The sequence below is a fragment of the Telmatherina bonti genome, assembly GCF_933228915.1.
Source record: "Telmatherina bonti genome assembly, chromosome: 5".
Lineage (NCBI taxonomy): Eukaryota > Metazoa > Chordata > Actinopteri > Atheriniformes > Telmatherinidae > Telmatherina > Telmatherina bonti.
Genome location: NC_136623.1, coordinates 32,179,720 through 32,207,004, shown reverse-complemented (window position 1 = coordinate 32,207,004; position 27,285 = coordinate 32,179,720). Strand labels below are relative to the sequence as shown.

The following is a 27,285-nucleotide window of genomic DNA, read 5'->3' as shown; positions in this document are numbered from 1 at the left end:
CCAGGCTGCCGCTCTTCAGATCGCTGGGAGTCAAGAGGGAGAGACCAAAACACACCGGACTGTACCATTATCCAGCAGCAGGGGGGAACAGAAACTCTTTAAAAAGTTTCTCTCTGACTTTATTTACAATTTCCTTCTTATGATGATGCATGAAAGAGCTTAACGTGACTTTTAGCGTCCTGCATGTAAGAACAGAAGTTAAATCAGGATCAGATGGTGACTTTAAATAGATTTTTAAAAACATTTAGTCTGAACTGAGGTCTGTGTTCCCTGTTCAATTTATATAAAATAACCCTGAATCATTATTATCCATGAATACGTTTTCAGATTTATTACAAGGCACTGCGTGGAAATGTGGTTTTGCTTTATGGCTGGATTCCTGTGGATAAACCATCTTGATTTATAAGCCTATCATTACATGCTAATGTGGGAGGGAGGTGCAATTCAGTATAAATCCAAATTGATAAATCTCAGTGGAATCTCTGAGGGAACCGAGAAGCTGAAATAAATTAATCTTTGGATTACAGAAATGGTCACATTAAGGCAGTAATATTTGCTCATGTTTATTTGAGGAAAGACTGAATTCCTTGTAGGATTTGTAGGCATTTTACTGGTGCACACAGCATCTACAGCAGTGAAGGGGAACTTCTGATCATTTGCATGGCTTGGCTTTAACAATAGGTTTCAGATATCTTAAGACATTTCTAAACTGTTTAAGCACTTCGAGAAAGACTGAATTTTAACTAAATGTTTACAAAATAACTAATTGTTTTCAATGCTTACTAGCAATGGTGTAATCCAGGGTATGTGGAGTATACCCACTTCTAAACCCATCCCTACACGTGTACCTACGTGACCCAGCAGCTCAGCGGAGGTTACCAGTATGCTGCACTGGTGCCATGTTAGCTTTAGCCTGAACATAGACATAATGAAGATATATGAATTTATGTCTACGAGCCTGTTTCTCACTAGTCTGTGTGCCAGTCATTCCATAACTCTTCCTGCCTGAAACCAAAAAGCAGAAATTATGCGACAGTGAGCAAATATACTGATGGATTTTTGGGGTAAACTAAATAGAGTAGTTTTACATGTCACTTTTTCTAGAGCAGAATTTTCTGGGCTACCTTTTCCCTTGTTTTTTTGTTTGTTTGTTTTGTTTTAAAGGGGAAAAATGGAGTATACCCACTTCTAGAGGGACCACTACATCACTGCTTACTAGTTGCAGTTCAGTGACATTATCTCAGAAAATAAGAAACAGATCAAAACAGTTTCCTTTTGAAGAAATAAGCTGAGTTATGACATTGCTGTGGAAACATTGTGTGCTGAATCATGCAGGATTATTCCACTGAGAAGAAAACTGTGGATCTGTTCATGCTTGAATGGCAATGGAAGACACGCTCATCAATATGTCATATTTGGAAGCCTCTGATGTGGATACCAGTGTAACCCTATCTTTACCCCCATCTGACCCTCTCATATTCTTAGCATGGGTCAATGGGATAACCATCTGGTTAATTCCATGACACCTGGATTGTGAATGAAACTGATACCCCACCCAAAGTCTAATGGCCTGAGTTAGTAGCTGTTGTAACTGACATGGTGTTGTAAGGGGCACACTCTAAACTCTTGACATAACCTCCTGTGTCAACATCGAGTGTAATACGCCTAATACTTCTGGTGTAAAATTAAAAAAAAAAAAAAAAAAAAGGAAAATAAAAGTCATTATTTTTTTCCAGTGGAAGAAAATGCAACAAAAAAACATGAACATCAGGAAAATATGGATTTACTAGATTATATATAATTTTAATCATTCTTACAATGACTTGTAGAAATGGCCAGAGGTGCCATATAGGGGGGTTAAAGTTAAGAAGATTCTTAGGGCCCCACGACTTGATAGGGTCCCAAAAAGATGTAAAAACTACACAATAAAATCATTAAACCTTCATTAAAAATAATAAATACTTTTTTCAAAGGTTGTAATAACATATAGCAGTAACATAAACTGATAAACTATTTATATCAAAATAACCTAGTTACATGTATGCACTGTGATTTAACTCTTTACAGGGCACTCAATGAAATACCTTCAAATTAGAAATTTTAACCTAAAATTGTCCTTCTGGTATGAACCAAGACCTCCAGTCTGTCATTACATTAACAAAAAAAAAAAAAAAAAAGTTTCTGATTGATTTGCTGATTATGAATGAAAATGAAGTGATCAGAAATAGTCACTTGCCCCATAAAGGGTTAAACACAGCCCCAGAACTTTATCATTCCCATGAAAAGCTATTTTTTGATCAGCTTGAAGCAATCGAAGCAAAAACAAAAATCTAAAATTGGTGGCGTCTATGTCATTGTCTTTCAAAGGGCCCAAAATTCCTGGCAGCGGCCCTGGAAATGGCATTACACTTTTGCTCTTTTAAAAGAAAAAAATATGACTGTAGCTTCAAATATATTATTTATATGTTATGTTTTAATTATTTATGGTTTTAATTAAAGTATATGTAGCTTAAAGTGCATTTCATAAATGTACATTAAAGTAGCCTATCAGTGTTTTTCAACTTTTTTTTTTTTTTTTTTTTTAGCCAAGGCACACTTTTTTTCCACTGAAAACTCACAAGGCACACCACAAACCAAAATGTTTTTTGTTTCTAAAAAGTCCATTTTATTAATATAAAGCCATCTTGTCAAAGTGTCTTGAATAGAAATAAGATAAACTAAAAAAAAAAAAAAGGAATTTTATTATCTTTCACCTGGGCCTCTTTGGATGATCACAGAGCTGCTTTATAGACCAATAAGGTGAAATTGGATCATTTCTCAGGGCACACCTGATGATCTTTCACGGCACACTAGTGTACCACAGCACAGTGGTTGAAAAACACTGGCCTATTCGATATAAATAGCCATTTTTATGGTATAATTTACATAGTAAAAGAAAGAAGAAAAAAAAGCAACATTTTGGGTGACATCACACAGCAACAGTTCACTCTTTACTCGCGCAACGGCCCACCAATGTCAACCAATCAAATTTCGCAATGCTGCACTCCGACCAATCAGAAGTCTTTGTATTAATTAGGGGCTTTACCTTACCTGCGCGATTTTAGTCTTTAAAATTGTCACTGCAAAAGCTGCAAGCATATCTTATTTTTTAGTTATGTCTCTGTGGATATACGTCGTTGATGCAACTTCCATAATGAATTGTTCTTACTTCATGTAGCGGAAGGTGAGAAAATAACAACAAGCAGCTAACGCTAGCTCGCGATGATGTGTCAGCTAAGCTAATTTGCATTAGCTGATATCACAGACAAGAGATGCTTTAAAAACATACTTTTATATGTGCTTTTTCTGATTTAACTTTTACCCCATTGTAACACACAGTGCTTTTTACTAGATAACCTTATATGATGGTAGTTTAAGCTGATAGGAGGTGAGGTAGCTACCGTTAGCTCGCGCATAACTTGTTAATTCTGCAGGTTTTTATAAACATTGTGGGGAATAAAACGATCATTTTGTCTTTTTCTAGCTAAAAACCTAATTAATATCAAAGTTAATGTGCATCTAACCCAATGGAGGTCAAATAGGATGCAGCCAACACGAGCAGATTGACAGCTTGTGCTATGTGTGCTAAGTTAGCCTGTTACATAATCCTGAAGTTTGGTTAAAATGATTACTTCTTTAAACGTTTTAACTCAGGAGATCTGAGTCTATAAGTTTGGAAAAACGTTTTTTTTTTCTCCAATATTATATTTTATTTTATTATGTAACCATGTATAACAATTCAGGTCATGATAATCCTCTGCTAAAATTAAGTTTGGCATCTTGGTCATGTAATTAAATAACCCTCGATTAAAACACTTGGGATCACTCCATGTGTTTTATTCGCATGTGCATGTGGTGTGTGTGACATGGAAGTGATTTTTGCATTTAAGTAAAATGTAAAAATAGTTTTCCTGACCCAGCAGGTCTGAACTCTGAGTTTGGAAAAACGCTTTTATTTCCCTATTATATTTTATTTTATTATGTAACCGTGTATAACAATTCAGGTCATGATAATCCTCAGTGCTAAAATTAAGTTTGGCATCTTGGTCATGTAATGAAATAACCCTTAATTAAAACACTTGGGATCACTCCATGTGTTTTATTCGTGTGTGTGACATGGAAGTGATTTTTGCATGTAAATAAAATGTAAAAATAGTTTTCTGTGTAAGAGTAATGACTCAAGTTTTCTTCTTCAGGTGCACCCTACAATTATGGAGTTTTGAAAAGAAAAGTGAGAATCTTGGGGGGAAAGGAGGCCTTTCCCCTCAGGTTTGGTGGTTGGACAGCTGGATGAGAAGGTCAGAGGTCGTCAAATTGTTGCCTTTTTTGTAAATGCTTAGATGACAACTATTTTTGCAAATATTGAAATGTAAAATTTTGTACAAAACACGTGAGAGATTTTGTATTTATTGACTCTGTGATGCCGTTACATGCTGCAAGCAGCTTAGTTTGTGTTCGATTCTTGGTCGAAATGGTGGACTGAAGCAAATCAAACACAAGCTGTGGAGTCGCTAGGGTGCGGTGGAAACTCAACACAAGCACAATTCTAGCACTCCATACCAACCCGACCTTTTGTTGATGTATTTTTTTCCTTCCCCCCGCCCCATGGTGATAACTTTCTACACCACAAACTTTTATTGACATTGGTATTAGCTGGTGACCTTTCACAGATTTCTTTTTAGTTTTTGATTGCGGGCGGTGGGCTGTCTGAAAGACTTTGTAGTGGAGGTCAGGATGAGTCTGGCACAGCCAGAATGTGCCCCAAAATGCCGGTCACAGCAGCATGCGGACCAGGTGATAGCAGCCTTAACTGGAGGATCTGAGGGGCAACTCCGGGCGTTTCTGACCTCACACTGCCACAATGCAACTACCTTGCGGGATGCCTTTGGTCGCACGGCCCTTCACATGGCAGCCTCGCTGGGGAAGAAGGCCCTGCTGGAGTGGCTGCTGGAGAGTAAGAGCGCTGATCTGATGTTGAAGGATAAGGAGTCTGGCTGGACCGCTCTCCACCGCAGCGCTTTCTATGGACAGATCCACTGTCTCATATCACTGGTCAAGGTAGGAGTTGATGGTGTCTTTTTAAAAGAAAAGTGAAAGGTTTGCATTATTAACAACAAAAAAAAAAAGTACCAGTTAATATATGTTGTGTCATAAAACAAAGAATGAACAACAAACAACACTGGTTTGAATGGATTGATTTCTTTCCAAAAGTCAGCAGAATATTTTATACATTTAGTTTGTTTTTGTTTTTTTTCCAGCATGGTGGAGCCATTTCCACTCAGGACAAGGAGGGTCTCTCAGTTCTGGACCTGACAATGAAGGACCGACCAGCACATGTTGTTTTCAAAACCTCTGGTAAGAAACGCTGAAAATCCCTTACAAAACTTATTCTGTTTAATGAAAGCTTTCACACTTGCATGTTTAAGTTTTTCTGCACTTCAAAAACTGAAATCTAAGTAAGATTAAAAATCTTAAATTAAGTACACATCTGCTCATTTTTTTTTTTTAAAGGTAAGATAATTCTTAGTTTTTATGCCAGAGAATTCCTCTTGTTTTAAGAGTATTTTTACTTGTTTTGAGAAGTCTTGACAAGCCAAATTTTCTTGTTCTGTTGGCAGATAATTTCTTATTTTAAGCAACATTTACCTAATTTTTGTATTTTTTTTTTTCTTGTTTTTTAAGGCTGAGTTTTTGCAGTGTGTGCTTCTTTCGTGGTTTTAATTGACAGCATGATTTGTGCTCCTCACATGTCTCAGAGACAACAGCCAGAATCTACGAGTTGGACAGATTTCTAACGGCATTTTTCTCACTTCAGACCCAACAGAGGTGTACACTTGGGGAAACAATACCAATTTCAGCCTCGGCCACGGAAATCAGGAGAGCCGACAGCATCCTGAGATTGTGGATGTGTTTGCCAGGACTGGAGTTTATATCAAGCAGGTAAGCTAACAACACCTAGTCGTCTCTCCAGAGAATGAGACTCATACTTTCCTACAGCGCAGGTCTTTCCCCACGCTTAAAGCCTCTATTCACATGCAGGTGTTCATATTATTTTGTAATTTTTCTAATCTATATATTTATCTACATCTTGTACATATAGACATAACCTATATTTATATCAAATAAAAAAAGAAAATTATGCTAATATGTTCTCAAGGTTAGTGGCAACAGTTTGGGAGAACCACCACCGACAAAACACTTTCTTCCCATGAGGCCTTGCATTACACAACCGTCTCCTCAGGGTTGCAGCGGCAAGCTTAAATACATTTCCCCCACGTGTGTGACTCATGTTAGCTTTCACTTTTTTATCCACAGCTGTAGGAATGATGGGCGGTGTTGTGCGTATCACAAATTAAGTAATTGTGTCATTTACTTTTTCTTTTCGCTTTAGTCGTCCGTCCGTCTGTCCATCCCCGTCCTGCAGGACTTGTCATGCAGAGTAATTTCAGAGTGAGGCGGGTGGGGGGGGGGGGGGGGGGGGGGGGGGGGTAGATCCAATATCATGACCACTTAATGACCCAGTGGCATTGGAGTGTCGTCTTTGTCTCTTTAATCCAATCCAGCAGGTGCCAGAGGTTAAATATTAATTCCACAATGACATTTTTTAATTAAATGAGTTGCGCATGTGTGTGTGAATGTCCACATTATTGTGCTACTTCAGGACACATCCACATGCGCTATTGAAGGCTTGAGGGGGGGGCGCGATGCATTAGTAATGATGTTTGCTTTTCCACTTGTGCTCCGGCCTATTATTGCCACAGTGTTTTACTGTCGTTACAAGAGTGTTTGGCTGGGTGACATGGGAGGAGGTGTGTCACAGCCTGTGCTATTAGGTCAAAGTGATGGCGACAAAAGCCTTGACCGCTACAAGCCAGCCTTATATTAGTATATTAACACTAGAAGCAATAAAGGAAAATCATCTTCTCATAGGTGTTTTAATGTTTTCTTCTCCCTGCAGGTGGTCTTGTGTAAGTTTCACTCCGTGTTCCTGTCACAGAAAGGCCAGGTTTTCACCTGTGGACATGGACAGGGAGGGAGACTTGGACACGGAGACGAACAGACCTATCTGGTGAGGGTTGCTCCTTGGCATCATCATCAAAAGAGGATGTATTGCATATTTATTTATTTTAAATTCCCCTTTGAAGTGGTTTCACCTCTCTGCATCCGCCACTGGCCTTGCAGTTGCGCTGCCAGCGCCTTTGTGTGCAGCCTGCTCTTGTTTAATTGGGCTGATCTTTAAAAGAGAAAGGAAGTCATGCAATGTTTTCTGCATGGCATCTCCAAACACATTGTAGTTGTGCATTCTCTTGATGTAATTGCTTTATTTTAGTTCAGTAAAATCTTTTTTTTGCCAGTTGTAGCCGTGGGCATTGTGCTAACTATCCTGGACTAGTGGTTCAAGCTAAGATATTAATTGCTGAAGTGGGAAATGACTTTCCTGCAGGGGTTATTGGACTATGTTTGCCCACACGTCATTGCTTTAAATACCTTTCAGCAAATATTAATCAGTTTGAGCCAGTCGTTTCTTCTGCAGCTGATAAAGATGTAGTTTCCCTCCTTAATCACATAAAACGCATAAAAACATCCAGTTTCATGTTGTTTCTGTTCGCTACGTCTTCGGTTTAAAGCTGCAGGTTAATTTCTTTTGATTCAACAGGTAGGAATTATAAATTGATCTCTGAAAATGAGCTTCATTCATGAAGTAAAAGCCAAACTTTCAGTAGAGATAGAATAATGAAATGATTACCTAATTTTGTACGAGTCACATGAGGTGTAGAGTTACTGATGTCTAATCTGCAGTGCAGGTTTGACATGATTACATGCAATTTGCGCTGTTACATACACATTAATGCCATTATGTTCGAGCTACCTGCACCGTGTCTAAACAGTTGCAAAGAGACACGGTGACACGACACCGGTCTTTATAAGCTGGTTTTATTGGTGCATCATCACATGAACATATCTACCAAGTACTTGTGATACTTATCAGAAGAAATGTTTTTATTTTTACCTTCTTGTCATTCTTAATTCCAGGTTCCTCGAATGGTTGAAGGTCTGATGTCCCACCACTGCTCCCAGGTGGCGGCGGCTAAAGACCACACAGTGGTGCTGACAGAGGAAGGCTATGTTTATACATTTGGTCTCAACACCTTCCACCAGCTGGGCCTCGCTCCCCCGCCGGCCTCAGCGCATGTTCCCAAACAGGTGGGAATGTCGCTTATGTTTTACGGAAGAGAAAGGGCAACCTTACGAATAATTTGGTCCCACTATGTAATCTTTACATTTAGTTTGTCTTATTGAAGAAAACCTGCAGTTAAAGGGTTAAGTTGAGTGTTTTCTTTCCCAGAATCTCACACATGTTCTTTCCATGTCTGCAAGAAGTTGGATAATATGGGGCACAAGAAAACACTGGTTAATTCTGTTACTCCTGGGTAAAATTGGATAATCTAGCTTGTGTAACTCTTTGAATGAAATTCTGGCACATATAAAACGTTTCCTCTGTAAATCTCAGGACTAATTCTTGTTTCTATAATAATTTATCCTCCATCAGTTTTGTAAATGTTGGAAATCAATAATGTTTGAGTTGGGTTGAAATCTAAGAAAAGGGTTAGTTGGAAACAGAAATTATGAACTTGTTTGTCTTTTTTGGCAAGAAACTAGTTCAGTATTGTTGCAGAAGCTTTTGGTGTTGAAAGTATTGCAAATCTTCTGACAAACCAGTGCAAGAGCACCAGCGCAGCGTCTGACCCCGCAGGAGGAAGTAAACCGTTCCTCAGTAGAGGAGTCTCAGTGGAACCTGAAATGGATTCATAGTGGAGTGTTAACTGGTTCCAAATCTGCAGCGTTCACCTCATTATCTGGTTGTTTGTGAAGCCAGTGGTGTTAAGCTGTGATGTGAGCCGGGCCGCTAAAGGTGATATGTTGCGAGATGGTACATCCAGGTTGCAACATGGGGCATCTGAATGAAGCCAGTGGATTGTTTTATGAATATGTGATGAACAATAATACGATTTTATGAAGATGGATGATACAATTAGCAACATATCAGACGTCAGCTGACATAATCCACTAATGTAGTTAACCAATAGAATAACAGGTGCTGGGAGAGCATCATCCAAGTTTTTTAAGCAAAATCTCATGTACATCTTGTTTTAAAAACAATTGTGATTAATATTAACATGTTGTACACAATGCAAGTTGAGATATTTTTCTTATTTTGCACAGAGTTATTACATCATCATTCAGGTTTTTTATTTTTTCATCTTCATATTTCAACAGGCCAACGTTAGAAAAGCTGTTCAGAATAATGCTGTATTTTAGTTCCACAACAGAGGAAACTAGATGATCTCTGCAATTAGGCATGTATTTGCCAAATGCGTTGTTAAATTTATGCCATATTGGCTAAAAATCCAACATTGTGAATCCCTACAATCTTAAATTAGGTAGTGTGAGTCTGCCCCAGAATTTACAATTTCAGTATTTGTTTCTGATGTAACCCTTTGACTCTGTGAAGGTCTTCTCCAAAACGCTGAAAGGCAGAACAGTGACTGGAGTTGCTGCAGGAAGGTTCCATACGGTGCTGTGGACCAGGGAGGCTGTGTACACGATGGGGCTCAACGGGGGGCAGCTGGGTAGGTTTCAGCACTGGAGTGGGCGGACCCATTTGTATGGAAGATGACTGTCCTGTCTTTCAGATATATGATGCTGCATGTTGATTTTAAATCAAATCAAACTTTATTTGCATATCAGAGTGCTTAACATTAAAAAATTAAAACAGTTTCACATTTAAAAACATACACACACGTTACCCACACACGCACACAATGCACCCTTCCCCTGACCATTGATACAAAATAAAAACTAATAACTTTAGGATTCTGTCATCTGTATCTGGCTTGACACTGTTTAAAACCCTGCTGATTGTTTACAAGTTCTTGAAGGGTTAAACCTAGCAGAGCTGTTAGATCCAGAGACTCCAGACCAGAGGTCTGCAGATCGGTCCTACGAGGTCCGCGATCCAGCAGGTTTTCCATGTATCCGTTCTCCAACGCAGCTGGTTCAAATGACTGATTGTGCAGAACCTGATAGATCCATTTAATTTGATTCAGGTGGATTGAAGCGGAAATACTGGAGAAACCTGCTGGATTACAGACATCGTAGGACCGAGTCGGAGACCTCTGCTCCAGACTCAACACAGAGAAGCAGCATTTAGCTGCTATGCTGCAAACAAGTGGAACAAACTGTCTGTTTCACCTGGGCGTAAACACTTATTCAGCTTAACAACATTATTTTCCTTTTAACTCGTCTTAAGTTATGATTTTATCATAACTTTATATTAATTATTTATTGCTGCCCTTCATTTTAATGCTTTATTGGTGGAAATATTGTAATATACATCTGTAATGATAAGCATCGGTAATGTTTGCAGTGTTTTATGTAAAGCGCATTAAATGATCTCGTACATGAAAGATGCTAAAAATAAACTTTTCTTGCAACAAATGTAAAACACTCCGCTATTGGCTCAGTTGTGTTTTTGAATGTTTAGGATACTTGCTGGATCCAAATGGGGAGAAGAGTGTGACAGCCCCCCGGCAGGTGTCCGCTCTGCACCACAAGGATGTTACTATCGCTATGGTAGCAGCTAGTGATGGAGCAACGGTAGTTGTAACAGATAAGGGGGACGTTTATCTGTTGGCCGACTACCAATGCAAGAAAATGGCTTCGAGGTAAATCTAACTGGAGATCAGCGACTTCTCCAGGGAAAATAGCAGCCATCACGTTTGTTTATTTTAACGTGACACCGAATCCTCTCTTTGTTTTAAGTAAAGGTCGTCATTGTTGTCTTTCAGGCAGCTCAACATCAAGAAGGTCCTGGTTAGCGGGGGCTTTCTAGACCAACGGGTGGCTCCACAGATCCTGAATGAAGGAGGAGGGGAGAAGGTGACCGTCTTGGCGCTGGACGAAGCAGGGAGGGTAAGTAACCTGCCAAAGCGCTGGACTTTTTTTACTTTTAAGTTTTTATTGCAGCTCCAACAGTGAAGCCTCAGTTTGTTTCAACTTCTTTTTCTATTTCTAAGTGCTGGTACACAGAGAGAGGAAGCATCCTGATGTTATTTTTACCATTCCTTCACTTTTCCTGTTACCTAATCCCTTCAGCTATACTGTCCAAAAACAGTCCTACCTGTATGGTGGTCTGTAGATGACAGTGATGACTAAGACTTGTGTAACTCTCATTTTATGTATTTTTTCCCCACCTGTCAGGTGTTTGGCTGGCGTTCCTCTGGCTCCTCGGTGAGGCAGTGCAGGTGGGCGTATCCACGTCAGGTTTTCATGTCGGATATTGCGCTCAGCAAAAACAGCATGATGTTTGTGACTCCTGACGGGGAGGGCTTCACCGGTGTGTGGGCTGGAGAGTATAAGAAGTATGGAGAGAAGAAAGGTGAGAATGTCATGAATTAATGCATCACTGACCTTCTCAGTCATATGTTAGGACATGGGTAGAAATGTGAGGTGCATGTCTCTGCAGATGCAGCATCCACTGTTGGTATTATCCTTGTTTCTTGTTGTACTGTGTTCTGGATGCTTTTAGGATGCACGCTTTGGACAAATGACATAGAAATGGCATCAAATAGCAAAGCAAGCTTACAAGGACAAGCATAATGCTCTTTACTGTATATGGATGGATTTTTACTTCTGCTGAATATTAGCTTCATGCTTGTCTTTTCTTTAGTTTTTATTCTTGTTTAGCCCCCTTTTTATTTGTATTCTGTCTCTTCTAGTGTAAAATACTATGATCAACTTGTATTGTTTTCTTGTCAACTTACAGATGAAGTTGAAGAGAAATTAAAAAAGTTTGCAGAAGTTAAAAAAAACAAAACAAAACACGACTTAGCGGTGAAGAAAGCAGCTTCCTACGTTGTCTGACTTGTGTGCATCTTGTCCTTTGACAGATGTCGGTGTGGAAGTTTGCGGCCACTCAGACGCAGGCGCGCTGTACGAACGAATCCGCCTGGAGAAACTTCCTTTCATCCACAGAGCTGTCAGCATCACCATGGACTCCAAGGGGCGAAATTTTGGAGTGCTTCAGGCCGATCCCAAAACGAGGTGTGAGACCTTAAAGGATGGTCAACAGAAGCTGCAGACCGACACTAACTAGTTGCTGTGTTGGGCGCATTTACAAGCAAAAAGTCAAATGCAAAAGTCCAACTATACAGCCTGAGAGGAGGTTTCTGTTATTTTCATCCATCTACAGTAATCATAAAGCTTGGCAAAACATTCAGCTATTTGTGTCACATGATACGCCTCAAGACCAGCATGAAGTTCTCATTCCTGTACAAACCTGGTCCTGCATGGGTTTAGGAGACAACTTGTCAACTCATTCATTGTTTTTAGAGGAATACAGGAGAAGTGGGGAAATTAAACTTCATAAACTTCCATATTAGAGGTAGATGATTACAGGATGGACTCAGTCATTACTAATCCTGGAGTCTTTCATCAGATTGCACACTGTGCAACCGCACACCACACTTTAGCCCAGGGATCACCTGTCCTGGTCCTCGAGGGCCGGTGTCCTGCAGGTTTTCCAAGTGATCCTGCAGGAAAACTCCTGTCTCAGACTCAGACAAGCTCGGCTCATGTCTGCTTAATAATACACACTGATTTGAATCAGGTGTGTTGCAGCGGGACACTTGGAAAACCTGCATGACACCGGTCCTCGAGGACCAGGATTGAGGATCCCAGCTTCAGCCCATTACATTAACAGGTAACTCTGCCATCTAGAGGTGGGAACTAGTTTGTTCCTTCTTTTGAAGAAAAAAACACAATTTTCTAAATTAGTTTATAGAAAACGAACCACCAAATCCAACTTTATGTTGCTTCTGCCTGACTGTATCAGCAGAATGCTAAATGAATAAAATATGAAATATGTCTGCTCATGATCAATCTGTTTCCTGCGGAGCAGCATTCGACTCAGTTGGATGTTTATTTTATAAGCTGCAATTAGATAGATAGATAGATAGGACTTTATTCATCCCTAAAAGGGAAATTCAAATTGTCTGGCGACTCAATAAAACACTAAAACACTCACTCTTCCACCTCTCAGTGCGTATTAAACATAAATAAATTGCTCAGACAGACATAGGTTAAAAACTCATTAAAAACAGCATAAGCCACTCTGCCTTGTAGATGCATGTACATGTGGGGGTACAATTCAGGAGGTTTTATTATTCTATATTATTCATATTACAATTCTAATATGATGTTTAATAACATACATGTAATTATTAGCATTGTGGAATATTTTGGATGTGATTTATTATTAATATGAATAATGTTTATTTATTTTTCTTTTCAGCCTGTATGAAGTTCCCAACGTCTCTCCATCCTCCTTCTCCCAACACTTCCGTAGCCTTCTGGATGAGGCAGATGAAACAGACAGCATCCACGATGTGACACTCCAAGCCGGCGATCGCACTTTTCCAGCTCACAAGTACATTCTGTCCATGAGGTCCGAGTTCTTCCGGAAACAGTTCATGTCCGATCGCTGCAGTATGGACGAGGAGCTTGATAAGGAAGTGAGGAAGAGCGAAGACGCTGTGGGCTGCGATTTACTCATTCTGGAAAAAGTCCCACCAGACATGCTGGAATATGCTCTGCACTTCATCTACACGGACTCCTGTGAGCTGCTGTTGCACGGGGCCCGGCCAAGAATCTTGGCGGTCTCAAGTGGAGAAAACCAGGTGAGGAACCAAAGAAGCTTTATTTCAGGTGAAACCTGCCTCGACGGGAGACAGTTTTATAACGACATCTGGAATAAAATGTTTAAAAGTGTTTCTTCATTCTAGGTTTAGTCTGACTCAGAAAAGTTGTTACCTCTGACTGTGTGCAGCTTTTTCTCTGGGACTGACTGCGGTCTGCCTTGTGTTGCCAGGATTCAGAGCAGGAGAGGCTTATCAGCAGTCTGCAGGACTTGGGTCTGAGAGGTTGTTCAGCCGTCGAGGTCTACCGTTCCCTGCCCCCTTCAACCAAAGGTGACAGCAACAAGGCCAAAAACAAGGGCTCCAAGCCTGGCAGAAAGGGGAAAGGAGGCAAGGGCGACAAGGCTGGAGCCAACGAAGGGGGGGCTAATCTTGTGAAAACCTTACAGGCAGTTGCAAAAAAGCTCGGCCTGGGCAGCCTGTCAGCACGGTAAGACGCGGTGTGTTTGCTCTCAGAGCCCAACACAAAATCAATTTGCTGCCATTTGTCGTGATAGTGTTTTCTCTGCTCCCTCAGGCTGGATGGTGTCAAGTATGAAAATGGGAAAATAAATGTCATAAACAAGAAAACGGGCAGCAAACCCAAATTCTATCAGAAAAAATGGTTCGTATGAGGGTTGTAGTTGCCTCATCTGATAATGGCATTGAAATGTTTTCATGTTTTGCTCTTTTTGGGTTTTTATGGTGTGTGTGCAGCTCCTACCTTTGTGATGTGACTCTGAAATCTGAAGATGGGAAAGAGTTTCCCTGCCACAAAAGTGTCCTGTGTGCAAGGCTTGGTAAGATCAACCAGTGACCACATCACAGAGAAATCATTGCTTATATAAGTTAAACTAATTTAACTTGTATGCTGTTTATTTTGCTTTAGGTTTTCTTCCTCCATATGTAGGTTAATAAAGGTTTTTGTGGGAAATGTTAGCTTTCCATGTTGCACTGGAACGTAATCAGTAACTACGTGTTTGTGTTGGTTTTAGAGTACTTCAACAGTATGCTTGGAAGCCCGTGGATTGAGGTACATTTCAGACTTTATTTTCCACCAGATGCCAACCTCTCTGGTTCATACTCGCACTGATGAAGCTGATGGTGTTCTTGTCTCCCATTCTCCAGGCAACATCCTGCTCTGCACTTGAGATGCCGACCAGCTCAGAGATTCTGCAGGTCATTCTGGAGTACATTTACACAGACGAGAGTCCCACGATAAAAGGTAGCCTCTCAAGTTACAATGAAACCACAAGAGGTGGCTTTATAATGACTGTAATGTTCATTCACTTGGAAAAATGTTTTTAAAAAAGAAGATATATCTAGCTTCTTAATTTTTCCTCTTCTTTTGTCCCAGCAGAGTCTCTAAATGTGGAGTTTGTCTGCAATGTGCTGGTTGTGGCCGACCAGCTGCTCATCACAAGGCTGAAGGAGATGTGTGAGGTCGTCATCACTGAAAACCGTACGTTCTGTTTGCAACTTCTTGTACTTCAACACAGTCTCTTTTAGGGCTACTTGATTATGGTAAAAATAAAAATTATGATTATTTTGACTGAAATTGAGATCTCGATCATTTAACACAATTATCTATTATCTTTTAACAACATGAATTTATTTAACATTAAGCAATGTCTTTAGGATTCCACAAATTTTAGAAAACAAACAAATAACATGAACATTTGGAAAGTTACCAGATTTAGTGAGAAAGTTGCCAAGTTGGCAACAGTGGCTGAATAAAACCAAAAGTTTACAGCACAGCGCTGCAATGCCAGAGATGCTCAATTGGCAGCTGAAGACAGCAGGAGAGGAAACCGCGAAGACAAAAAAAAAATTCACCTTTTCATTTTTATGATCGTTGAAAACCCAGATCGTAAATCTGATTAATGGCCCAGCCCTGATCCCTTTCAAGTTGGCTCAGTGCAACATTAATGTCAGGTCTAAGGAACATGTCTGGTCGGTATTATTAGTTAAGAGCAGCAGCGATGTCTGTCAGAAAAACTGCTGAAATACTGACACAAGTTTCTTACTTCTGTTTTTCCTGATCTAAGTTTTAAGCCTCTTCTTGCATTGGGGTTTAATAAGCCACTTATTCCAGGCAAGTTCATATGTAGAGAGGGTTTTTAACCCTTTCATGCATGAATATATAAAAAAAGACCAAAAAAAACAATGCAACATTTTTAAAAATATTTTACCTCTACAGACATATGTAATGATGCTTTTTTTTTTATTAGTGTTATTTAGAATTTATCATAATTTATCATTTATTTTAATGTATTCTATAAAATATGTATAAAATAATATATAATCATAATTATGTATATATTCTATAAAATATAGCTGAATAATTTTGTTGCCTATTTATTGCAAAGGAAAACTTGCATAATTACATTATGTTCAATTATATCATATTTTTATTTATTCTCCGGTGAGTGGAAACGTATTGGATGACTCGCTGACATCCACCGAAGTGGTTTTTTTACCAAAATACCATCCTCATTTGTAAATATGCAAGAAGAAATCTTGTGATTAGGTGTCCACTATGCATGAAAGGGTTTAATGATCAGCGATCAGACTTGTAAATCTGATGGAGTTGTTTGCTTTTCTCTGCAGTGACGCTGAAGAACGCTGCAGAGCTGCTGGAGTTTGCTACCGTTTACAACGCAGAGCAGCTGAAACTGTCCTGCCTGCAGTTTATTGTGCTCAACATGGCTGCTTTGCTGGAGTCCAAGTGAGAATTGTAGCATTTCATTAGCATGTAGCATTAACTCTCGCTGCTTAGCAACCAGCATCCACCCTAAAGCAGTTTATTACTGTGCTATGTTGGTAACAATGATAATTTAGCAATTAAAACCTGTTTTTCTGTACGATATCTGTAGTATTTAGCAAATGGCTTTAAGTTATGATCGATACAGAAGAAACTGTTTGCAAGAAATAAACCTGTTCTTTTTTTGTACTGTGTTGCATTCAGGGCCCTGGATATTCTTAGTGATGAAGTCCTTGTAGAGCTTTCTGCAGCCTACAGAAGGATGGTGAGTCACTTCCTGCTCCCTAAAAACAAACCAGTCTGCAGCATCCTCCCATCTCTTTAGCCTTTATTTTCAGTAACTTTTGTTTCTAGATTTCTGAATAAATTCGCTGTTGCCAAGTGACTTATTTAGCATTAAAGAACATAATGTGTCTAATAAATCACCAATAAATTAAAAAAAAAAACAAAAAACACTTCTAGTAAAAATAATCAAAACTATTATTACGACAGCTTCTTATTTTTGGTACCTTTCCGGGAAAAGTCATCCACAACATTTTTATTTGTACAGTTTTCACATTTTTATGTTTTCACATTTTTTGCCACATCGCTTCAGTAAAAGATTTGGGTGTGTGTGTTGTTTGCTGCAGTCTCCTGAATTTGATTTCAGATCCCCGCGATGCAGAAACGCATCATCACTCCGTATCCTGGTGCACCAGACCTCAGTGTGTATGAGGAGGAGGATTTGGACTCGGCATTCAGCCCCAAACCACAGGAAGAACTGGATCACTCCTGCAGGTTTACAGAATGAGAACATCCATACATGTCAGGCTGGTTTCAACATGGGCAGATTTTATCAGATCTGTCCCGGGTGTGTCGCACTGACTAGCGCCGGGTATCGTCACTAATTTTCTGAATCGATTCGGTTCACAGCAGCCTATTTCAATTTCATTTTGATGAAATCAGATTCAATTCAGTTTCAGTTCGATTCCAAATAATTGTGTTACCCCTATTTTTCTTTTAATATTAAAGACATTCTGTCTCTGTTAAATATTCTTATAAAATAATGAAACTCTGAGTTCGTTTACATGAAAGTCAGAAGCAGTTATCTGGGAATATGACACATCTGCATGCATTTCTAAAATCCTGCACTTCTCCTGATTCCCAGCCAGAAATGCGGTGATTGGGTATAGAAAAAAAAACCTTTTTAAATGTCCTGATAAGTTTTACTTTATGAAACAATCTATCTAAATATTCTTGAAGTTCAGATCTCTGGTAACATGTTGATATTAATGAAGAATATTGGAAGCCGTAATATAATGATGGTAGTTTTGGCTTGTTCAGCTGTGTGCCTTCCTGTGATGGCCATGTCTCGGCATAACGCCGGAGCAGGAGGAATACTCCACCTTCTCCACACTGAAGAAGCTTCTCCACACTGGAGAGTCATCTGCTATTGAGCACCTCGTTGCTGCAGTACAAGCTCCCGTCACAAACTTTCCAAATTCAGTTGTACATGAACTTTACAGCCAAACTAAAGCCCGGGTGAAGAACATGTAGCTTTCAGGTTATTCCTATGTACAATACGCAGGCGAGTCACTCACATTCAGCTTTTTAAAAGTAAATAGACATGTATGGCGTTTATCCAAAAAAAAGAAGCACTTTACACTACGTTAGTCACACACTCATATGGAAGGGGCGTTGGGGGATAATACAGGATTGAGTCTTTCCTATTAGACATGTAGTCAGAGGAAGCCAGCAGTCAATCCCCGACCTTCTGGTTGGGACACGGGTGCTCTTCAACCTTAGCTAAGCCGCCCGTTGAAAATGGTTCAGGTTGATCTGGCAACTTGAATTGATCTCTGAGAGCGAGTGTAGTAGCTCGGTGCGGTTCTGCTGGTGTAAGACAAGTTGCATTGATTCAACAATCAAATCTTTTCCCTACCCTGTCCTAAATACATGCTTCTAATTGTTGAATGTTGTCCATCTGCAGGGAAATTCTAATTAAGAAGGCCAAGATAAAGGCTAAAAAGAAACCACGGAGGCGCTCTGACAGCTCAGGTGGCTACACCCTCTCTGATATCATTCAGAGCCCACCTGCTGCAGGTAAATGTACTTATATGGACAAATATCAAGGATATCAACCATCAGATTATTGTTTGAAGCAGCAACTTAATGCAGTAATTTCTCTAACATGCGCTCTTCTTGTGCAGCGGTATCTCCGTACCTGGTGAAATCGACCAATGCCAACTCGACGGAGTCCCTGCAGGAGCTCCTCACATCGGATTCAGAGGGCAGCTACATGGGGGTGGGCAGTCCCAGAGACACGCAATCACCTGTCTCTCATGACAAAACAGAGGTTCTTTTTATGCTTTTAACGTGTAACATAGATATTTATATATAGTTGTTAGAAAATCTTGTACTATTCCTGTAACGTTGACGTTACTTTCTGCGTGGAACCGCTGCACTGCTAGTTGATATCCACAGCATTAATCTTTTATATTTGATGGGAAATTTGACATGGTGGATGGAGCAGATACATTCAAGTTTACAGAAACACATTTTCCAGCTCATAACGTGTGTGTGTGTGTGTGTGTGTGTGTGTGTGTGTGTGTGTGTGTGTGTGTGTGTGTGTGTGTGTGTGTGTGTGTGTGTGTGTGTGTGTGTGTGTGTGTGTGTGTGTGTGTGTGTGTGTGTGTGTGTGTGTGTGTGTGTGTGTGTATAAATATATGCATATAAATGAATAAATTTAGGAAACTACAGGGAGATTTAAGAATATTCTCTTTATGCAGGATGAAAAGACTTTCAGTCAGAGATTGAAGACCCCGCCTAGCACCCCGACTTCCCTGAAGAACAGCCTCCCTACTCCCCCTTACTCCACTCCACAGCCCATCCACAAGGTCCTTCCATGGTAATGCCGGTTTAAAGTTTCATTTCAGCTTCTTTAGATGTATGGCAGACTTACTAGACTTTCTGCAGATGTGATGTTTGGTAACAGCGCTGACGTTAACCTTCTGTCTTCCTGCTTTGTTCTCTGAAGGCCTGAAATCTCCTCCTTGTGTAATAAATAGCTGAACTGATTTTGTTTGTTCCAACCTGCAGTCCTGCACACGCTCCTCCTCCTCCAGTCTTGGATCTCAGAACCATAATGGACATGGAGGCCAGTTCTTTGCAGACCATGAGAGCAGCTCCTAAAAGCCCTGGAAGGTGAGGATGGGGGGCTGCTTGGTTTATTAAGTTTTTTTTTTTTTAACTCATTAGCTGCCAGCTTTTGCAGCAGCAGAAAACAGTCCTGCTGGTGGTGGTCTGGAGCGTTTTAGCTCGTCTTTCGGGACCAACAGGACATTGAGTTCTGTGGAAGGCCGATTTGTCCGGGTGCGCGCATCGGGGCGTCTTCAGGGTGGGCACTCGGAGCGCGTCCTCAGCATGTTGGGTGCATGCTCAGTGAGCACATTTTGGGATGTTTTGAAGTGCACAAACTGACTTTCCATCGACAGAAAGAGAAGACGTGTTTGGACCTTTTTTAGCGTCTTTGGCAGCGAACATTCAGATTCAGAATGACGTCAACACACGTCCCTGGCAGGCAGCGAGTCAAACAGACTTTCAGATGTAATGAAGCATTTCTGTCCAGCTGATCTGTGCAGACAGCATGTTCACCCTTCAGTTTTTGATCCTTTTGAATGTTTTTAATTAAATGAGAAGTGTGTGTTGCTTGTTTCAGAAGAAGGTTGTTTACTTCATCTGGGCATTTTTTTCCCCCCCTCTTTCATGCAGCAGCAGCGCCAATGTCAAGCAATCTCCTGTTTCCACCAAACTGTCTCAGAAACAGAGGAAGATGTTGGCCATGGCCAACAAAGACGCCACTGGGGAGTCTGCAACATCCAAGCCAACCCCCACAGTCACTCCATCCAAAAGCAGTGGGAAGGCCTGGTGAGTATGAAGCTCACAACTAGCAGCTGTCATAAAATATCTTCTTTTTAAAGGGTTCGCAGCCTAACTGGGATTCAGGAGATTTGTTTTTGTCTAGCTGACTGATGAGTTCATGTGTTTCCAGTCTGGATGAGACAGCAGTGAAGTGACCAGTGGGCACGTATTAAAAATGGTCACGCATAACGATGAACACAAGTTTGATACAAATCACATCTTAATTACACAAAGAACGGCACAACACGTTTTTTTTTTTTTTTTTTTAAAAATCACTTTTTAAATGTTGCGCTTATGCATTGGTAATTGTACTTCTTTTTATTTTTTTTTTATAAATCTTTTTAAGGCCTCTAATGGTTTCTAATGGTCTTTATTGAGCAGTAGCTTAAAAGGAAAGGGGTTGAGAGGTAGTGGGGAACAACCTGCAGGAAAGGGTCCCAGGCCAGGAGTCAAACCCAGGACGGCAGCATTGAGGAGCTGTTTTTCCATACCTCAGTCACTATGTATAGGAGCTGTAACCTTGTTGCTTGACTGGCAATGTAACTGCAGCGTTATGATGTATCCATTGTTTCCACTTTCAGGGCGACAGCTGTCCAGTCGCCTCCGGCATCATGTTCATTTCGGGCTCTGTTGGAGGAGGAAGAAAACCATTTGACCAGTGTGGGGCAAGCAAGAACACAGAAAAGCCAAAGTGCCCTGGGATCCCCTGCTGGTGCTGCACCTGCTGCCGCTGCTGCCCGGAGGGTCACTTTTAAAGGCGCAGAAAGCAGTGAGGCAGAGAGGCCAACTGGGTGAGATTTCTGTACAATGTTGCATTATTTTTTTTTACCAGAGTCTTGCACTGATGAGGGGAGAGTTGGACCACTGCACTATGGTGGCCAATCCATGTGTCGTTTCTGTCTGAGCCACTCTTTGGTCCAGATGAATCCTGGAATAGTGCATTTAGGAAAGGTAGACTAACCTAATTGTCCAGTACATCCAGTAAGTCAGCTGACCTCATTCTTTAGGCACATAATGTTGCTGAGCATAGACCTAAGCAAGCATAGAAACCCCAGATCATAGACTTCGACCTCAGGCTTGACACTCGGCATGATGGCTGCATCTCTTCTTTTTTACCCTAATGCTCTGGTCTCTCTGGAATATTCCCAGTCCATTGACTTCCCTTCACAACTGGCACAAGGAAATACTCTTACTTTCACTATTAAACATAGCTGTGAGTTCTACTGTTGTCTTTATAGTTTAGTTTCACTAAACCTGAACGCTGATCACCATCATTTAGGACGTTTCGGTCCACGTTTCCTCCTGAAAGACGGCAGCTCCTCGGCATCTTTCCAGTTTTCAGTTATTGGTTGAACAGTTCTGATCCCGGTTCTAGTAGTTTCCGCATCTCCTTTAGATGTTTTCTTTGCTTTATGCCAATAATTTGACCCCTCTGAAAGAGATTAGTATCTTTTTCACCACCAGGTTGTCTTCCCACACGGTTGTTTCGGAGAAGCTACTCACTGCATCAGTTTACTTGTTAACAGCTTCAGCATGATCATCCATGCAGGAATTGTCCAATGGGAGGCTCTTACCTTTTTCCTTTGTTAAATCCATGTGTTGCTTTTTCTTGGACAGGAGTGTATGTTTCAATCGTAGCTCATTGAGGTAAAATGGAGTTTGCTTTCACCCCCCCCCCCCCCCCCCCCCCCCCCCCCCCCCTCACCGAGCTTTAGTTGTTCTAAAATGGGTTTGAATGGAATCAGAAAATCCTCGATCTCTGGTAGCAAAGGTCTGGTTCTGTACCGCGGATCTCCACTTGGAGGCAGTGTTGAGGTGTTATCAGAACAGCTCAAGTTCCCCCACGGTCCTGATGGTCATATTGACCATCTCTCTGCTCTTATATGATTTTGCAATAGCTGGAACGCCGTGTTTTGACTTGTATGTTGGCGCTCAGAAACAGAATAGGAAAAATGACATGTTGATGGTACAGAAGTTGTTTCAAGGTTAGAAAATAAACCCTCATTGTTTCCTCTGTTTCATCTGAAACCAAAAAGGGTTTTGGTGAGTTGAACGTCTGTCTCTGGAGCTTCTTGACCGTAAGTGCTTGGGCTCTGACACGCTGTGGTTAGACGCCCAGAGAGGCGTGATACTCCGATGTGAGTGAGGTGAACAGCTCTGAGTGACCCAGTACTGCTGGGTTGACCTGCCCCCAAAGACTGAGTCACCCTGACCTTTACTGCATCCCCTGACAGCTGGATAAACACACACACACACACACACACACACACACAGTATTCCTAGCTGTAGCTGTTAATGTGTTTGCTTCTGACGTCAGCTCACATGTTAAAGCTCACGGTCTTTTGATGTTTTCCATTCATTTCAGGTTTTTAAGGGTAAATAAGTGCATGTCTTTTATGCAGCCTCACAGTTCTGCCGACGTATGCACTCGCTTCATGCTGCCTTATTTAGAGCAGACTTGTAGTTATTAAACAGCTGTGTGAGTCATCGGAGTGAGGCCGTTGATGTTGATCAGAATTGATAAGGGCAGCCCTCATGTCACAACGGATCACACAGAGCAGAGAGCAGGTTTCAGGGTTTTTCCTGGTATTTGGATGTGCAGAGACAGATGAGTTCAAGGCTCGGGAAGCGGGATAAGCAGCCTCGAACGGTCTCATATCAGTCTTTTGGGACATGCTGTCCAGATCCCAGCTCAGATTTAATGGAGATTCCTTCATAATCGTTGATTTCAGCAAAACTCAGACATTCTCTTCTTCTGCAAACATTTCCAAAAGGTATCACTAGGCCACATTAACACTGTTTGATTGTGCATAGTTTTGATATAGAGCTGAGGGTGTAAGCCAGGAATATTTCTGGCTGGTTTTTGGACGTCAGCTCTCACTAGTAGAATAGTAATGTTGATTTCACAGGGTTCAATATGACTTCACAACCTGCTACAGTAACAGAAATGACACTTAAACTATTCACTGTCAGGAAATGGGATGAGAATATTGTAAATCTCACCATTATTGACTCAAAGTTTCTTTCTCATCACCAGACAAAGTATAATGAAGTTTTGAGCAATACACTGATAGATTGTTACCTTGGAAAGAATTTCTATTTTGTCTCAGTGAGCGATTGCGTGGCCTGGTCCATATTTACAATGTCACTGTTTTATACAAAAGCAAATCTGCATGCAGACAAGTGTCCTCTCTGTAGTTTTAAGAAATGAATCTTAAACAGGAAGTAGACGCTGCTTTGATGCCGTTGGGACGTGCAGAAGCAGAACACGTTCTTGATCTGCTTATCTTTAAAAGGCCTCTGGTGACTTTCACTTCCTGAAAGATCTGATGGTAACTAGAAGCTTCTGTACACCAGTTTTTCATGCGGTTTGGAGACGGATCGTGTTGTTATCAGACCTGCTTAGTGACGGAAGCGGTCCAGGCCTGCACGCCTCCTTCAGGTTGATCTAGTTTCTTATCTCCACGTGTCAGACAGTTCACATACTGCACAAAGCAAGAGAGGCAGGAAGATGGAGAGATGTTTGAAACCGCTGGTGATCACTTAGAAAGAATCCAAGTGCTGGTTCTGTATCCTAGCAACCACATCATACGTGATGTCACACACCACTGTAGGTGCTGCTTTCGAGTGAATGTAAACAACGATGACACCGTAGGGACTCTCATGTGGCGCATAATACGCTTGGAAACCATCTGAAAGCAGTGTAGTGTCTGGACGGCATATTTGCTCCTATCAGTCACGTTCCGGGAGTTTCCTATCTCTCAGGTAGGATAACATCTCCACCTTTCCACCTCCAGCCCCTCTTCAGATCTCTATCTGCTCATACAGCCGCGAAGTATATCCACGCAGGAGTCCGGTGTGCCGTTCAGCCAGGAATCAGACAAGTTAAACTGAACTCCCTGTAACGCTGTTGGTTCCTCACAAGCACCTCCAGTTTATCCAGTACATCTCACTTGACTGGCAGCAAGTTGACATTTCCCATAACGATGCGGGGCGCAACAAAAGGCTTGTGCCTCTACCTCCTATTGTTCATCTCCTCCCTTATCTTTGGCCCAGCTCTGCATCCAGTGTGGCTTCCTCAGTTCAGTCAGATTGGATGTTTTAGATCGTGTCCTGTCCCCAACAGGTCCAGCAGTTACTCCGCTGTGTAAACTGCTCTATCAGAGGCAGTAAACGTCACACAAGAGGGGGAAAAAAACACAAATATGCAGTAGAAACATTCATTCTCCATCCATCCTCTTCTCTTAACCGCTTAGTCCAATTCAGGGTCGCAGGAAGCTGCAGCATATCCCATCAATCATTGGGCGAGAGGCAGGGACATCCTGGACAGGTCTCCGGTTCATCGCAGGTCCAGGGAGAGAACCCACGCACACACAGGAAGAACATGCAAACTCCACACAGCTGAGGCTCAAACCAGCAACCTTCTTGCTGACCACTACACCACCATGCAGCTATCATCATCGTTAATTATGTTGGTCATTAATCATCCACAGTATGCTGATCTGCAGGTTTAAAGCAGATGTTATTAGATAACAAGTCTTGTGTGATCTGTAACAGTGCTCAGAGTGCCTTTAGATTTTGATTGACAGCCAAGGAAGACGAGAATGTTTCCGTCCATCTGGATCAATCAGCCTCTATTAGTTTTCTAACAACATCATCGATAAAAAGTCGTTTGCAAAGTCACATATTAGAACTTAACAGTTGTTTTAGAAGCAGTTGTATAAAAGTATGTTGAAATGATTTAAAGGATATGATTAAAAATTGAACAGTTTTTTTTTTTTTTTTTAGGAAGATAACTTTATAACATTAACATATTAAAATTGGAGTGTGTAGATTTGTTGTTCATTCTTATTCTTCTACCTAGTCCTGCACCTCCACAACGGGATGATCGCTGTTCTTTTTCACCACTAACTTATCTAAAAATATCAATTAATGTGTTAAGAAAATAAAAAAAATAGATGCATCTGAAGTTTCGTTCAGTTTCTAATGGACGAGGTTTGTTGAAGCCAGGTGAACAGTCAGACGGTAACGCTTCACTCAACCTTTGTCCACCTGCTGAGACCCTTCCTGTTGTCACTATCACTGCTCAGGCACCAATACTCTGTGTGTTATCCACACATTCCCTGCAGGCCCTGGGTTCTGGGTGCAGTGGGCAGCCCTCCCCTCTCCTCCCTGGTGACCTTTGCCTCCATCGTGGAGGAGGAGAAGCAACAGGAAGCTGCACTGATCCGCAGCCGAGGGAAGCCACTGGCGCTCATCCAGGTAACACAACCTCTGTTCACATGCACATTCAGGCAAGAGCTCCTGCTGGTACTAAATGAGAGGCTTTCATGTGCAGCAATTTTTGTCTCCAGTCTTTTTCTGTCTGACCGATGTTTATCGAACGAGCATCACATTCTGCGAAGAGCTGATTGGCGATGAAGGCCCTTCGGTTTTGTCTCGGGGACTGCTTGCTCTGCTCCTCTCCAGTGTCGCCAGATGTCTGTCATTGCCTTCTCAAACCCCCTTTTCCCCCCTGTGGTTTTCTGGTTGCCATTATGTCAAAGACTTCTTACCATTACGCTTCTAGTGTCAGCGTTTCCTACTTAAACCTCAAATAAAAAGTGGTTTTGCAGTCCACATGGTTATCTGTATTTAGTTATTTATTTAGTCTTTCCCTGCGCTTACAGATTGAAGAGCGAGCCATACATGATCTCCTGCTGCACTATAAAGCACGTGACAACCCCGATGAACTGATAGTGGTGGAGAGGTCTTCCAGGGGTCCCATGGCAACGCCGACCTGGCACAAACACTGATGACTGATGTGACGGGACACCGCTTCATACCATCAAAATGAGGACATCTAATTCAGCTGTCACTGCAAATTGTAGGTGGCGTCCTCTTTAGTCTACCCTAAAGCTCATCACATCCATCAGTCCAAGTAAAGGTGTACCTCAGACTCATCCAGACCAGTTCAACACAAGTCTGAAGCAGAACCATACATGCATTTCTCTGCAGCGTTGCTTTCATTTTGTTATTGCTGCTTGGTTTTGTTTGTGTGAAAGAGAGTGAGAGCTTTCCATTTTTGAATGTGGTGTGTTTTGTGTCTAGGATTACTCTTTAATTTCTTTTCAACCAAACAATAATATAAAAGTCCAAACTCTCAAATAAATTTGATGTGAAGTTGCCAAAATAATAAAAAAAGAAAATAAATTGGGACATTCTGGCCACAAAATGGGTCCAAACTAAATTAGAAGGGCTTGTGTTTGTGTGTCTGTCTGTCAAATCGGTGGAAGCTCTCAATGTGATCAAGAAAGAAGGAAGTGGTGCCAATTATTAGCAGTGGCAGAGCATTGGCTTTAGGGAGCTTTTTACGGAAGAAGTACGTTTTTCTTTTCATCATATCTACATTGATTGTCTCAGCTGATTTGCGGTGGCAGTAATTTTACAAGTTTGGTTAAATATGTACTTAAAACAGAGATGTACATAGTTTATCAAAGAGAAAATGCACCACTGTGTGCAAGTACTGTGAATGCTGAAGCAAGACTATAGTCCAAAGGACTGGTTGTGTGGAACTGGTTATAATGGATTATGGAGTTATCCGTTCCATTAAGACCTCCACGCGGTTACAGTACATTGTCTTTATTTAGTTTTCCTTGTTTTCTTTTTATTAGTTACCCTTCAGCTGTTTTCTTGGAGCCAAACTAAGCTTGGTACCTTATCTGGACCATGTACTCTCACCTTCCAAAAACATGCCTGTGTCTAAAGATATGAAGAGAAAATGGCATGCAATAAAATATGTAATGTGTGCAATAGATCTGTATGTCATGTTGGACTTGAGTGGGCTGAAATAAAGAAATTTATTTG

At 41.1% G+C, this 27,285-nt stretch overlaps 1 protein-coding gene across 5 annotated transcripts; it reads left to right on the top strand.

Annotated features, from left to right (window-relative positions):
• Positions 1-3,079: 3,079 nt before the first annotated feature.
• ibtk (inhibitor of Bruton agammaglobulinemia tyrosine kinase) lies at positions 3,080-27,285 on the top strand. Of its 5 annotated transcripts, XM_079240087.1 has the most exons (30): positions 3,080-3,223; positions 4,236-4,337; positions 4,710-5,097; positions 5,298-5,394; positions 5,855-5,979; positions 6,998-7,108; positions 8,074-8,244; positions 9,554-9,671; positions 10,586-10,766; positions 10,890-11,013; positions 11,302-11,479; positions 11,991-12,144; positions 13,394-13,778; positions 13,970-14,226; positions 14,314-14,400; positions 14,493-14,575; positions 14,771-14,808; positions 14,904-15,000; positions 15,133-15,237; positions 16,386-16,503; positions 16,744-16,804; positions 17,189-17,316; positions 18,509-18,621; positions 18,729-18,874; positions 19,308-19,426; positions 19,618-19,722; positions 20,290-20,445; positions 21,021-21,230; positions 25,569-25,701; positions 26,109-27,285. In XM_079240087.1, exons 3-30 carry the CDS (start codon positions 4,774-4,776, stop codon positions 26,232-26,234), a joined length of 4,050 nt encoding a protein of 1,349 aa, XP_079096213.1. In that variant the 5' UTR covers positions 3,080-3,223; positions 4,236-4,337; positions 4,710-4,773; the 3' UTR covers positions 26,235-27,285. The 5 variants fall into 5 exon arrangements, with proteins under 5 accessions (XP_079096213.1, XP_079096214.1, XP_079096216.1 ...); XM_079240088.1 differs by having other exon boundaries at positions 4,236-5,097; positions 15,136-15,237; XM_079240090.1 differs by having other exon boundaries at positions 4,236-5,097; positions 18,729-18,823.